Source organism: Diospyros lotus, chromosome 1 (genome assembly GCF_014633365.1).
Source record: "Diospyros lotus cultivar Yz01 chromosome 1, ASM1463336v1, whole genome shotgun sequence".
In the NCBI taxonomy this organism is placed as follows: Eukaryota; Viridiplantae; Streptophyta; class Magnoliopsida; order Ericales; family Ebenaceae; genus Diospyros; species Diospyros lotus.
In genome coordinates, this window is record NC_068338.1 from 14269138 (window position 1) to 14281309 (window position 12172).

At 34.9% G+C, this 12172-nt stretch overlaps 1 protein-coding gene across 1 annotated transcript; it reads left to right on the forward strand.

Annotated features, from left to right (window-relative positions):
• The first annotated feature begins 1104 nt into the window (after positions 1 to 1104).
• LOC127811055 (IQ domain-containing protein IQM2) lies at positions 1105 to 5195 on the forward strand. Its single transcript, XM_052350771.1, has 9 exons — positions 1105 to 1344; positions 2212 to 2731; positions 2844 to 2958; positions 3050 to 3115; positions 3210 to 3298; positions 3400 to 3490; positions 3620 to 3856; positions 3997 to 4098; positions 4190 to 5195. The coding sequence occupies exons 2-9, from the start codon at positions 2256 to 2258 to the stop codon at positions 4916 to 4918; spliced, it is 1905 nt and encodes a 634-aa protein (XP_052206731.1). The 5' UTR covers positions 1105 to 1344; positions 2212 to 2255; the 3' UTR covers positions 4919 to 5195.
• Positions 5196 to 12172: the final 6977 nt, after the last annotated feature.

Below are 12172 nucleotides of genomic sequence, written 5' to 3' on the forward strand. Positions count from 1 at the left end.
GTATGAAGAAGGGGTCAATTCAATAGCCAGCGGAAGAGAACTTTCTTACAAATTCAGAGTGCCGTTTTGTTCACCCCTCCCCCGCGTTAACGGGGGTGAACAAAACCCCAATTAGTTTTGGATTAAAACTAATTCAAAACTTCTCTATTCCCTCGTCTTCTCTTTCTCTTCTTCTACGCAATAGCTTTTCTCCCGTCATTTGTTGCTGCACCCTCGTCAATCTCCACTACATTCTCTTTCTTCATGGTAGTCAACGAGGTGGCGAGAATGTAAGAATGATTGGCGCACGAGAGACAAGACGCAACGATAAGAGAAAGACGGTGAGAGACTTATTAGAGAAGAAGAAAAAAGAAGGGGAGAGAAAGGAAAAATGATAAAAGAGAGAAAAGAGAACGAGAAAGAAGCTCAAATTAAGTTAAAAAAAAAATTGATTGTCCCTCAAAATTGATGAGGGTTACATTCACCCCATTAAAAGTGTGAACAAAAATACACTCACAAATTCACTTGAAAAAGACACTCATTTTCCGTTGCATAATTTGTTTGTCTTTTCCCTTCATACCCCCACATTTGGGAAATTAATCAAAGTCAAGCTTTTATCTTCTTTTTCTTATCATTTGGGCTTTTATTGGGTATCCTAGTAGTAAGTGATTACGTTGGCAAATTTAGAATTTTGTGTATAAATTTTATGAGTCTCTTGTGTCTTGTTTAATTATTTATTTTTATTAATAAAATATAAAAATAAAAAAATTAATAATATTATTATTAAATTTTAATAAATAACATTAATATTATCGTACATCTGAATCACAACTGAATCAAGTAGTGTTTTTTATTGACGATTATAAATTCATGGAGTCTAACTTTTGGAAGCGACAAGAGTTAAAAAAGAGTCTAATCTCACCATACACAAAAACTTTGTAGTATTTAGCTTATTCCTTTTTGTTATATGATTCATTAATAAAAATGTTAATAAAAAATAAAAATTTCCAAGAATTGAGTGAGAAAAAGGTCGAGGGCTTTCATTTACCGAAAGTCCAACCTCGTGCTAGAAGACCACTTCGCTCTCTCCCTCTCTCTCTGTGCCACATCGATCTCTCTCTGTCTCTCTCTGTCTGCGCCTTGGTCTCTAGTAATTGTCTATATAAACCAAAGCAAAGCAGGGTCATGGGGCATCGCTTTAAGCACAGAAAGCTCTCATCTTTGAGAAGTAACTCTACATTCATTGCCCAAACCTCCATCCAATTCGGATTCTCCACCCACTCATACCCATCAGTTTCTCTCTCTTCCTATCCCTCCTCCCTCCTCAATTCTTTGCCTTTCCAAGGGCCTGGCTTCGACATTTAGGTAAACACGAGTTTTTTTTCTGGGTTTGTTTGTGATCTCTGCTATCTTAACGAAGAAAGATGGTATCTGCTATTGTTTTACTTGCTCACTATGTTGAATGAATGAGTCTAATGAGTTTCCTGCATTTCCCTCTATTCGTCCTTTTATCTGATTGAATACTCGAAACATTGCCAATGGCTTCTGTAGATATTTTTGCCGCTTCATTCTAGGGTTGATCCACTGAAGGATTTATCTGATTGAACTTTTTTCGTCGCTTAAATTCAAAGATTTGGCCGTTCACCCAGGCCATGCTTTGCTTCTTAAATATAATGTGATTCTTAAGTGGCAAATGACATCTAATGTAATGGGCTGTTTTATATGTTGTTTATAGCATTAGGTATCATGAATTTGTGTTATTTTGTTGATGGGGTTGTCTGAGATGTTCGATTAAATCGTTCATATTCTGGAAAACTGCTATTCAGTCTAATTCAAAGGATGTGGGTGTGTTAAGTTTCATGCCATGGGTAATGGAACTGCATTTCTTTTTCAATTTCTTTCATAAATTTCGTTTTTATTGTGCCATTGGGATTGCAGATCTTTGCTTCTTCTGATGGGTCCATTTTCTGGCATTCGATCTTTTTTTTTTTTTTACCTCGTTATTTCTAGAGCTACAGCTCATTTGTGCTATGTCTAGTTTGTCTTGTTTTATTCATAGATACACCTATATATACCTATATAGACCAGATGGGTACTCTGGATTCATCTATTTATTTTGCTTCATTGGCAACATCTCTAATTGCTAGTAGTTGGGATACTGTGGGTTATATTGCATTTAATTTGATCTCTTTTTGTCACATTCCTCTTATAAGTGATTGTTTGTCTTAACAGGAATCCAGATCACATAAGCTGTTTAAAATTGCTTTTGAAGTCGCATGGGGATTTCCTTTTCATGCCCATTTGCTGCTTTTAACGATTTAGAGAACGGTTTTGAATCTGTTGTTTTGAAATCGATTAGCTTTCTGGATGATGAAGTGCAAACTCGGGTCCGACCCATCAGCTTTAAGAGCAGGGACTCGGAACCTGCCATATTACAATCAAAAACTTCTGGGAATACGGTGACAGAAGAATCAGTTAATTTCAAAACAACAGAAACTGAAAAGATAGCCTCGGATGAATCTCTTTCAACGAAAGAAGGGGCCATACTCACCAATTCTAGTGCCGTTCAGCACAGAGAGATGGATGAGCAATCCCCAAGGTCGGATGATTCAACAGAGAAAACTGCCCAATTGCCCATTTTGGATCCAAGCAACCCAAAACATGAAGCGGCGATAAAGTTGCAGAAAGTATACAAAAGCTTTCGAACAAGAAGAAAGCTTGCAGATTGTGCAGTTCTCGTTGAGCAGAGCTGGTACACTTTTCTTTAACGTTTGCGCATTTCTGTCTGTTTCTTTTTTCCTCCCTGATCTTTTTGAAACTTTATCAGTTTTACTTCCTTCTAATGCAAAATTAAATAATTGCAGGTGGAAGCTGTTAGATTTTGCAGAACTGAAGCGAAGTTCTATCTCTTTTTTTGACATTGAGAAACATGAAACTGCTATCTCCCGCTGGTCAAGAGCAAGAACTAGAGCTGCTAAGGTGAGTTTGAGACAGATTGAGTGTTTCTGTCGATTTCATATTTAAGTTCTATCCGTAGTTAAAATGTTGTTTTCCTTAATTCATCTTCCAGGTTGGAAAAGGCTTGTCAAAAAACGGTAGTGCGCAAAAACTTGCTCTGCAGCATTGGCTTGAAGCGGTAAGTAAATTAAATTAATCTTGATGGTTTTCTTCTTGTCCCATCCGTTCTTGGCTGTTACTGATTCAGATGTTTTCTTCCTGTCTATTAACAGATTGATCCACGGCATCGTTATGGACATAATCTTCAGTTATACTATGTCAAGTGGCTTCAATCTCCAAGCAAAGAACCATTTTTCTACTGGTAAACTTTTTAAGAGATTTTATTGAAAATGTATTTTGCAGTCTACATTTAAATGTTTAATTTCAAATTCTGATCCTAAGCTTGTCTCTCTGTAAATGCAGGTTGGACATAGGAGAAGGCAAGGAAGTTAATCTTATTGAAAAATGTCCAAGGTCAAAACTTCAGCAGCAATGCATCAAGTATCTTGGTCCGGTAAGACCCTTACGATTATCACCCTATTGTTTTAAATCACACCTTTTCTATTCGATTCCAAATTTTCTCTAGGTTCTTGAGAAGTATGTTATTTATGACTTTGTTTTTTGTTCCTGCTGGCTCTAACAGATGGAGCGGAAGGCTTATGAGGTTGTAGTGGAGGATGGCAAGCTCCTATGCAAGCAATCTGGGGAGCTCCTTGACACCACCAAACCTCAGGGTGCAAAATGGATTTTTGTCCTCAGCACATCTAGGACCCTCTATGTTGGCCGGAAGAAGAAAGGCACGTTTCAGCATTCCAGCTTTTTGGCCGGTGGAGCCACATCTGCAGCTGGGAGAATAGTTGTTGAAAATGGCATCTTAAAGGTATTGTTTTGAAAATGAATTAGACGAAACTTCTCAAGGTTCTAATTACATCTTAGACCTTCATTCCATGTTAACTTAATTAGTTTGAGTAATGACTTTTGGCGATGACTTAATAAAGTTCCTTCTGCAATTGTCTACAGGCAGTCTGGCCTCACAGTGGCCACTATCGGCCTACGCCAGAAAACTTTCAGGACTTCATCTCATTCCTCAAGGGGAACAACGTGGACCTCACTGATGTCAAGGTACAATCATCGTTTTCTATTGCTGTTGAATTGCCTCCCTACACAAATTAAAAAAACGAGTTCTAATTCAAAATGGTTCATGTATAAACAGATGGACCCAATGGAAGACGAGATTCAAGACGAGGAAGAATCTCTTAGCAAACAGAGCAGTGTTGTCTTGAGAAGTGTCTCATCTGAAGAAGACCTGACTGAAAAGGATTGCTTGAAGACAGAGCAGAGGAATGCTGAGCATCAGAGGAGTTCAGGCGAAACTAATTCAAGAGACGAGATGGATGCTGCTGCCACCACCGCATCAGAATCTCCTAAACCAATGCCATTTGTTAGTCTTCAAAGGACATTAACCAATCTTTTTATACCCGGTAAGGGTGATTCGTCTGAGAGATTCGAATTTGAGGATCAAGCTGCCAATGTCTTAGGATCAAAATCCTTGTTAGAAGAGTATGTACCAGCTGAAGGTTCATTTGCCTCTGAACCCAATCAGATGGTTTCCAACCAGGACTTGTCGGATGAGGAAGATGATGAAAAGAAAGAAGAGGCTATTCCCAAGGAATCTATTCTAAAAAGGATCAATTCACATAAAGGTCAGAATTCGTATCAGTTGGGGAAGCATCTCTCTCTCAAATGGACTTCTGGAGCTGGCCCTCGAATTGGCTGTGTGAGAGACTATCCTTCTGAACTCCAATTCCGCGCTTTAGAGAAAGTGAAGCTGTCTCCAAGAAGTGCTTGCCATTTCAGACCAGTCTCCACTCGTGAGTCTATACCGAAAAGTTTTAGTGGAGAGATCTGCATCAAAAAGACGAGTTTTAGTGGAGGCAGATAGCAGTTCTCTCACTTGTATGACAGAAGCTCAGAAAGTGGAGTAACCAAACCGTTGATCAGCAGATGGGTTAAATTTATCGATTACTTTATTCTTGTGTCAATAGGAAAGATGATATAGGAATTCTTTCTCATTCTTATCTGTTTGAATCATTTGTACATTCTTTTCACTTGTTCTTTATTGTTCTTTGTTCATCTTGTTCCATACAAGATGAGAATGTACAGTTTTGCAGGTTTAGAACCTCTATAATTCGAAAGAAAGTATTATATTTTCTTCTTAATTGTTTGATACTGGAGCTTTTGAACTTGATATAATGTTTAGTTCTCTTTCTTGAGGCTCTGGTCCTCAAGAAAGAGTCTCAGTTTCTCACATTGAAATCGTATTCAGGACTGTTGGAGTTGAATCTGTCAACAGTACTGAGACGTGTTTGATTGAGTTGAATCTGGATAGCCATCCAAAGCTCTGAATCAGCTGACAGTGTTTAGAAGCTCTGCATTTATCTATATATATTTATATATGAAAATGATTCTGTGGCATGTTTCTCTTTATAGACTAGTTCGATGTACTGTTATTTCTCTTGGTTTACTCCATTAATTCAAGTCATTAGAACACTGGGACCTTTGACATTTTTGTTTAATTTCCTGGGTAAAGATGTTTTATATAACAGAATTCGGAATTGGGATATTTGAAATGAAAAGACAAATAAATGGCATTTTTAGTACTATGGCTCTTCGCTTTTTGAGGATTAGGAGAGGGTCATACGAAACTTTCCTTCTCTTGCTTTATATAAAGAGGCTATTTTTCTTAATTTGTGTATATATATGCATGCTACCAAAAACGTTTTCTTTTCTTTTCCTTCCAATGATGAGAATTGTGATCTATATACGAAGCTGTGCTGCTGTGGATCTCAACAACAATGAGTTGTTAAAAGTACAGACAGCACACAAATCTGGATCTAATCCTCCATCCATGAAGCTGAGAAGACATTTTTTTTTAAAAATCAAATCTTAGTGCAGGCAATAGTGGGCTACTGTTAGTCAATTAATAATATATATATATGTATTTAGTACGACCATACGAAGTTGTAATGTTGTGGGAGATGAAAAACATATATATGATTGTTTAAAAGTACTAGACAGTACAACATAAATCAGCATATAATCTACAAGATTCTCCCATTATTAACCTTTCAACAATTATTGGATCAATCAGTTCATGCACTAACACTGCACGCAGCTTTTCAGTTCATTCGGTTTCACAAAAGATTGGCATCTCTTCTGAGCAAGATAATGTTAGTTGTCACGGCCATAATTAAGATGGTAAAACGAGGAGTGATATGTTGATATAATTTAATAGATTATGAATTTAATTATTCTTTATATATGTGCAAAATATTGCCTGTAATTTATCTCTTTTTATGTAATTAGAAATACGAGCATAGGGGATCACGTAAGACGAATATTCCGAAATAATATGTATTAATTATAGTTTTAAAGACACAATCCTATAGAGTTTTAATAAGAATGAAGATAGGAAACTAATTTTATTGGGACACTTATCTATTATTGGTCATCTTGTTAGTTTTTGAGGGATCCCTCATCTTTACTAATTTGGGTTATTAAGGACAATATTATCTAAGTACTGTGATAGGATAGATAATCTTTTTATTTAAAAATTTAGGTCTTGTTTTTTTATTATTTTTAACTCTTTTTTAATTTTTAATTTTTTAAAATAGTAAAAATGTATTTATTTTTATATTTTAAAAAATTTATTTTCTAAAATAAAAAAATTATAAAAAAATTTAAAATAATAAAAAATTATTTTAACTCTGATCATCACGAATAACTCTCAAAATTTTTAAAATACAAAAAATACAATAGATAAAAAGAAAATATATTTTTAATAATTTTAAAATAGACATTTAAAATAAAAAATAAATTTAAAATTTAAAACTAAAAATTAAATTACCAAAACAAGAACCCCTTAAATTTTTATTAATTTGATGAATTTTCCCACTATTGTGGGATGGATGACATATATGTTCTTTCTTTTAATTTTGTGTGTGATGGCCTTGATCCAATCCCAACAGTGTAGCTGTGGAAATGGAAGTGCAATAATAATAATAATAATTGGACCTTCATTCTGTCAACTCTGAACTAATTACGTACATGAATAATAATAACTGGTGTTAATAATATCCCTATGCATGTATGAGGACAGCGAGAGGTAGGTAGGTAGGTGGATATGAGCAGCCATTTAAAGAAGGATAGGATTGATATGACAAATGAAAAGTAGCTAAGATGAGCTGGCCTGTCCAGTCCTGTCCCCCTGTGGATATTAATTTAATTTGAACTGCCAACCTTGGAACTATATATATATATATATATATCTGTGTGTGTTTGTCATACATCATGTTGAAACTCCACCATAATAATGTCCGGCCCCTTGCCTTTGACAAAATCAATCACGAAACGCCTGCACAATTCATTTGAAGTCTTCCATGCTCTGGTTGTAAAAAATGTTCTTCGTATATATCACCTAGCTAGGTAGGTAGGTAGGTGCTGATATACTGAAACGAGTATAATTAATATTAATATTATTTTAAAGAGTCATAGTAATAATTTTTTATTTAGAACTTGTGAGAGAGAGAGAGAGAGAGAGAGAGAGGATATTCAATTGATTTATTTGTATCTTCCAATTGAAGAAGTTAGGTGTACAACTATGATTGATTTAGATGTCCTCAGCTCATCCTATATATATATATAGGATAAATTAGCCAGGTTAAGAAAGAGGGAGGGTCCATGAATTAGCCAGCTAGGGCAGACCCAAGAAGAATTGACTTACTGCCTAAATCCTTTGATCTCTTCCATTCTTTCCTTCTTTATCTTTTCATCCCCAGGCATGATCTTCCTAGAGAGTCAACACCACAAGTGTGGCAGTGCAGCAGCTTGAGTAATTTTCAAAAATTACATTTTAACCTTCTATTTTCATTTATTCTTTTATTTAGGCTCTTGGAGCAGGTCTTTGGGGTTTGGTGAGAATACTTCAGAACCTTTCTAGATTTTTGGTTCTTCGTTTTCATACCCCAGATTTTGGAATTTATACCAACAGCCTAAGAATCTTTGAAAAATGACACTACAACCCTATTTTCTTAAAAATTATTTCGTTTATGCCCCTAATATGTTTAAACCTATTGGATTATTACCTAAAATTCCCTTAGTATAACAAGAGTGTTTAACCAAGAGGGACGATAAATTGGGTATTAAAAAAATTAATTTGATTAATGATATATGTAAAAACCGTTTTATGATTCTTTAGGCCTTTAAAAGATAACTTTGCAAGTATGAAATGAAGATTGAAATAGAAAAATTAAGTGCAAGTGCTGCTAAAAAAGAAAATCAAAATGTAGCACACAATAAATTTATATTGGTTTGGACCCACTGCCTACATCCACTATTTTAACTCTTCATTAAGTATTTTAACAATACATTTAACTTTTACAGGTTCAACTATATGTAACCTCAACTTTTACCAATAGCAATTGTAATCTTTACATAACTTTTCAAGAAGTAGTTGGAACCTTTACAAGTGCTTTGACAGTGCTTAAGCACAAACCTTAATTATAGCTTAAACAAGCTAAGAAGAAAATAAAGTTGGAACACTCAATGAATATTATATAAGATAGCACTTAAATAATAATGAGGCTTTTAACAAAGAAATGAGAGTTTGTAAAGATATAAGAATAGGAAACACTCTTAGATTTTCATTGAATGAGCAAAAGTTGTATGTCTTTGAAAGCTTTCAGGCTCGAGAATGGTATTGAAAGTATTAGGGTCGACAATTTTATCTTGAGACTTTTCTTTATTTTATAGCTTTTTCATTCTTTAATTTCTGTTGGCTTTTTTTTCACTGGGTAAAAACTTCATACTTGAAATTCAAAAACATTCATTTTCCACCGAGAGTAATGGTTAGTATTTCAAATTTCATACCATACAAATTTCAAATTTCATGCCATATAAGAAACATTCATTTTCCACCGAGAGTAATGGTTAGTATTTCAAATTTCATACCATACAAATTTCAAATTTCATGCCATATAAGAAACATTCCTTTTCTTTGGCATATATTTCAAATTTCATGCCACGTAAGAAACATTCCTTTTTCTTTGGGAATATAATAGTTAATACATTTCAAATCTCATGCCATATTAAGAAATATTCCCTTTTCTATGGCATATGTTTCAAATTTCATGCCATATGAGAAATATTTTTTTTTTTTGAGAAGATAATAGTTAATACATATCAAATTTGATGCCATAGAAAAAGGAATATTCCATATAAGAAACATTCGGCAAGATAATAGTTAATATTAATGGATATATGTTTAATTTAAACTATATTATAATTTAAATAAAAATATAAAATTATCATTTAATTAATATTTAAAAAATTATAAGATCTAGTCCTTTTGTGTCACTAGAATTGACCTTAAGGGCTCACATACAATAGGTTATAGCTCCGAGTGCACTCCAAGCATATTTTAAGAAAACATGCCAATCGTAATAATTGGGGTGAGATAATACTAAAACAGTGATATTTTATCTTACAATTATACATGGAGGGTTAAAATTAGACCATACTCGTCTCAACAAGTATGCTTGTATCTTTCCTGCGATCTTCAAATCAAGGAATGAATGGGGTCACCGCCGTTCGATGCAACGCAAGTCGTGTTGCCGTAGTTTCAGGGCCTAGCAACTTCATGCAGACTTTTTTGCAATCTTCGTGCAACTCAAATATTCTTGTCACAAGTTAAAGAGTAACGAGGATTTTTCCTAAGATTCGTTCCTGCATCTTAACTCAGAAGGCGACAACAATCTTGCAAGTGTGCGAAGATTAATACTTGGGGTGAAAGCCCGTGATTGAATCCTTAGCCAGGTCCTAGTCTCAGGTATAATCATCTATTAGCATCAAGGACACAAAAGATTACCTTGAGATGAGCATAAGCGAGACTTAGATCGTCTGAAGGGGCACCATGCACCTGGCTCTCTAGTACGACTCAAGCTCAATCCTCGGTTTTTTTCCATGTAATGCTGTTTCACTGCAAGACACGGCAGCCAAGAAGAACATGTATATATGTGTGTCATGGAAAGCAGAAAGTAGGGGTGGATCCAGGAGGGGGTAGGCACGGGCTGGAGTCGATGCCAGTCTCAGCCCTTCCCCAAATCTGTCCTGCAAATTTGTCCCATTTGGGAGGAGTGGGGTTGAAATGACCTATGAATTTGGGGTCAATCCTCTCTCAAATCTGCCCCTGGCAGAAAGTGTAGGTTAGTAGCATGCATCACGCATGCGCACACCACTATCCACCATGATTTTCTGTACAAGTGTTTTTGATCATGTGATTCAGTGCATTTCACCTACATGTGCAGAAGTACAACGAAGGGTGAACTTCCTAGAAGGGTCTTACTCATGCAGCTTGAGTTGAATCTGGATAGCCATCCAAAGCTCTGAATCAGCTGACAGTGTTTAGAAGCTCTGCATTTATCTATATATATTTATGTATGAAAATGATTCTATGGCATGTTTCTCTTTGTAGACTAGTTCGATGTACTGTTATTTCTCTTGGTTTACTCCATTAATTCAAGTCATTAGAACACTGGGACATATGACATTTTTGTTTAATTTCCTGGGTAAAGATGTTTTATGCTACCCATATAACAGAATTCGGAATTAGGATATTTGAAATGAAAAGACAAATAAAGGGCATTTTTAGTACTAGGGCTCTTCGCTTTTTGAGGATTAGGAGAGGGTCATACGAAACTTTTCTTCTCTTGCTTTATATAAATAGGCTATTTTCTTAATTTGTGTATATAAATGCGACCGAAAACGTTTTCTTTTCTTTTCCTTCCAATGATGAGAAGAGTGATCTATACGGAGCTGTGCTGCTGTGGATCTCAACAACAATGGGTTGTTAAAAGTACAGACAGACAGCACACAAATCTGGATCTAATCCATCCATGAAGCTGAGAAGACATTTTTTTTTTTAATCAAATCTTAGTGCAAGCAATAGTGGGCTACTATTAGTCAATTAATAATATACATATTTAGTACGACCATACGGAGTTGTAATGTTGTGGGAGATGGAAAACATATATATGATTGTTAAAAGTACCAGACAGTACAACATAAATCAGCATATAATCTACAAGATTCTCCCAGTATTCACCTTTCAACTATTATTGGATCAATCAGTTCATGCACTAACACTGCACGCAGCTTTTCAATTCATTCAGTCTCACAAAAGATTTATAGTTAGGTTTTCTGTTAAGGACTTTGTAAACATTTTCTTTTAGTCATATATTAATGGAGAATTCATGTGCTCATATTCTAGTTGTCTGTTTTTTGGTTTTACAGGTTTGTGTTTAATTAGTTGGTGAATGCTTATTATTTGTTTATTGGGTTGGCCTTAAATGACAGGTTTTGATGTTCCAGTAGTGGTCTTGTTGAAGTGAATGCTTGTTTGCCTTTCACAGTTAAAAGACAATTTTTTTTTTTTTTATTTTAAAAACATGCCTTTTGTTGGGGCCAAGTGGTCGGTATAGACAATCCTAAGAGGAACATTTATAGTGTAAAGCGTTTCTAATAAAAGCAACTCAATTCCTGATAAATCACAAGTGTGGGGAACGTGGAATATGAGGCAATGAGTGTGGAGCGTTATTCCTTCTGTTATACCGACGCTCCTAATAGGAGCATTTTTGCCTCTGCCACCCAACCACAAATGGTCCAACACTAATTTGGTAAATAGTTTCAGATGACTACTCTTTTACGGTCTCTCAATTCATTTTAAATTTTTTTTTTTAAGTCTAAAATTCCCCAAGTGTCACGATTAACATTCAAAACCTAACATAAAAAGTTAGGATCCATTCATTTTTAAAAAATATTTTTTAGTTTAAATTCTAATTGTATAACAAAAAATGTCTTAACATTTTATGTTTCAAAAAGTCATAGCATTCAAATTAACAAGCCATATATGTTAACAAACCCTATATTTTGTATTTATTAAGTGAAAAAGCATGAAAGCATGTGAAAAATGTATGTAATTGCTTCAGAACTGGTTAGCTTAAAGAAAAAGATCTTTAAAAGTTGGGAGACTTCAACTTCAAATGGTGAAGTTCTGCAATCCCTCTTCTGGTCTCCAAATTATTTGATTATGGTAGGAGCATGCATTGTCATTGATTCTTCCATTAATGAAGGTCACTAG

Excerpts from the sequence above, each read along its gene's own strand:
- LOC127811055 (XM_052350771.1), top strand. The coding sequence starts at position 2,256 with ATGGGGATTTCCTTTTCATGCCCATTTGCTGCTTTTAACGATTTAGAG. Across the intron at positions 2,959-3,049 it reads CAAGAACTAGAGCTGCTAAG|GTTGGAAAAGGCTTGTCAAA; the intron begins GTGAGTTTGAGA and ends TTCATCTTCCAG. Across the intron at positions 3,116-3,209 it reads TGCAGCATTGGCTTGAAGCG|ATTGATCCACGGCATCGTTA; the intron begins GTAAGTAAATTA and ends GTCTATTAACAG.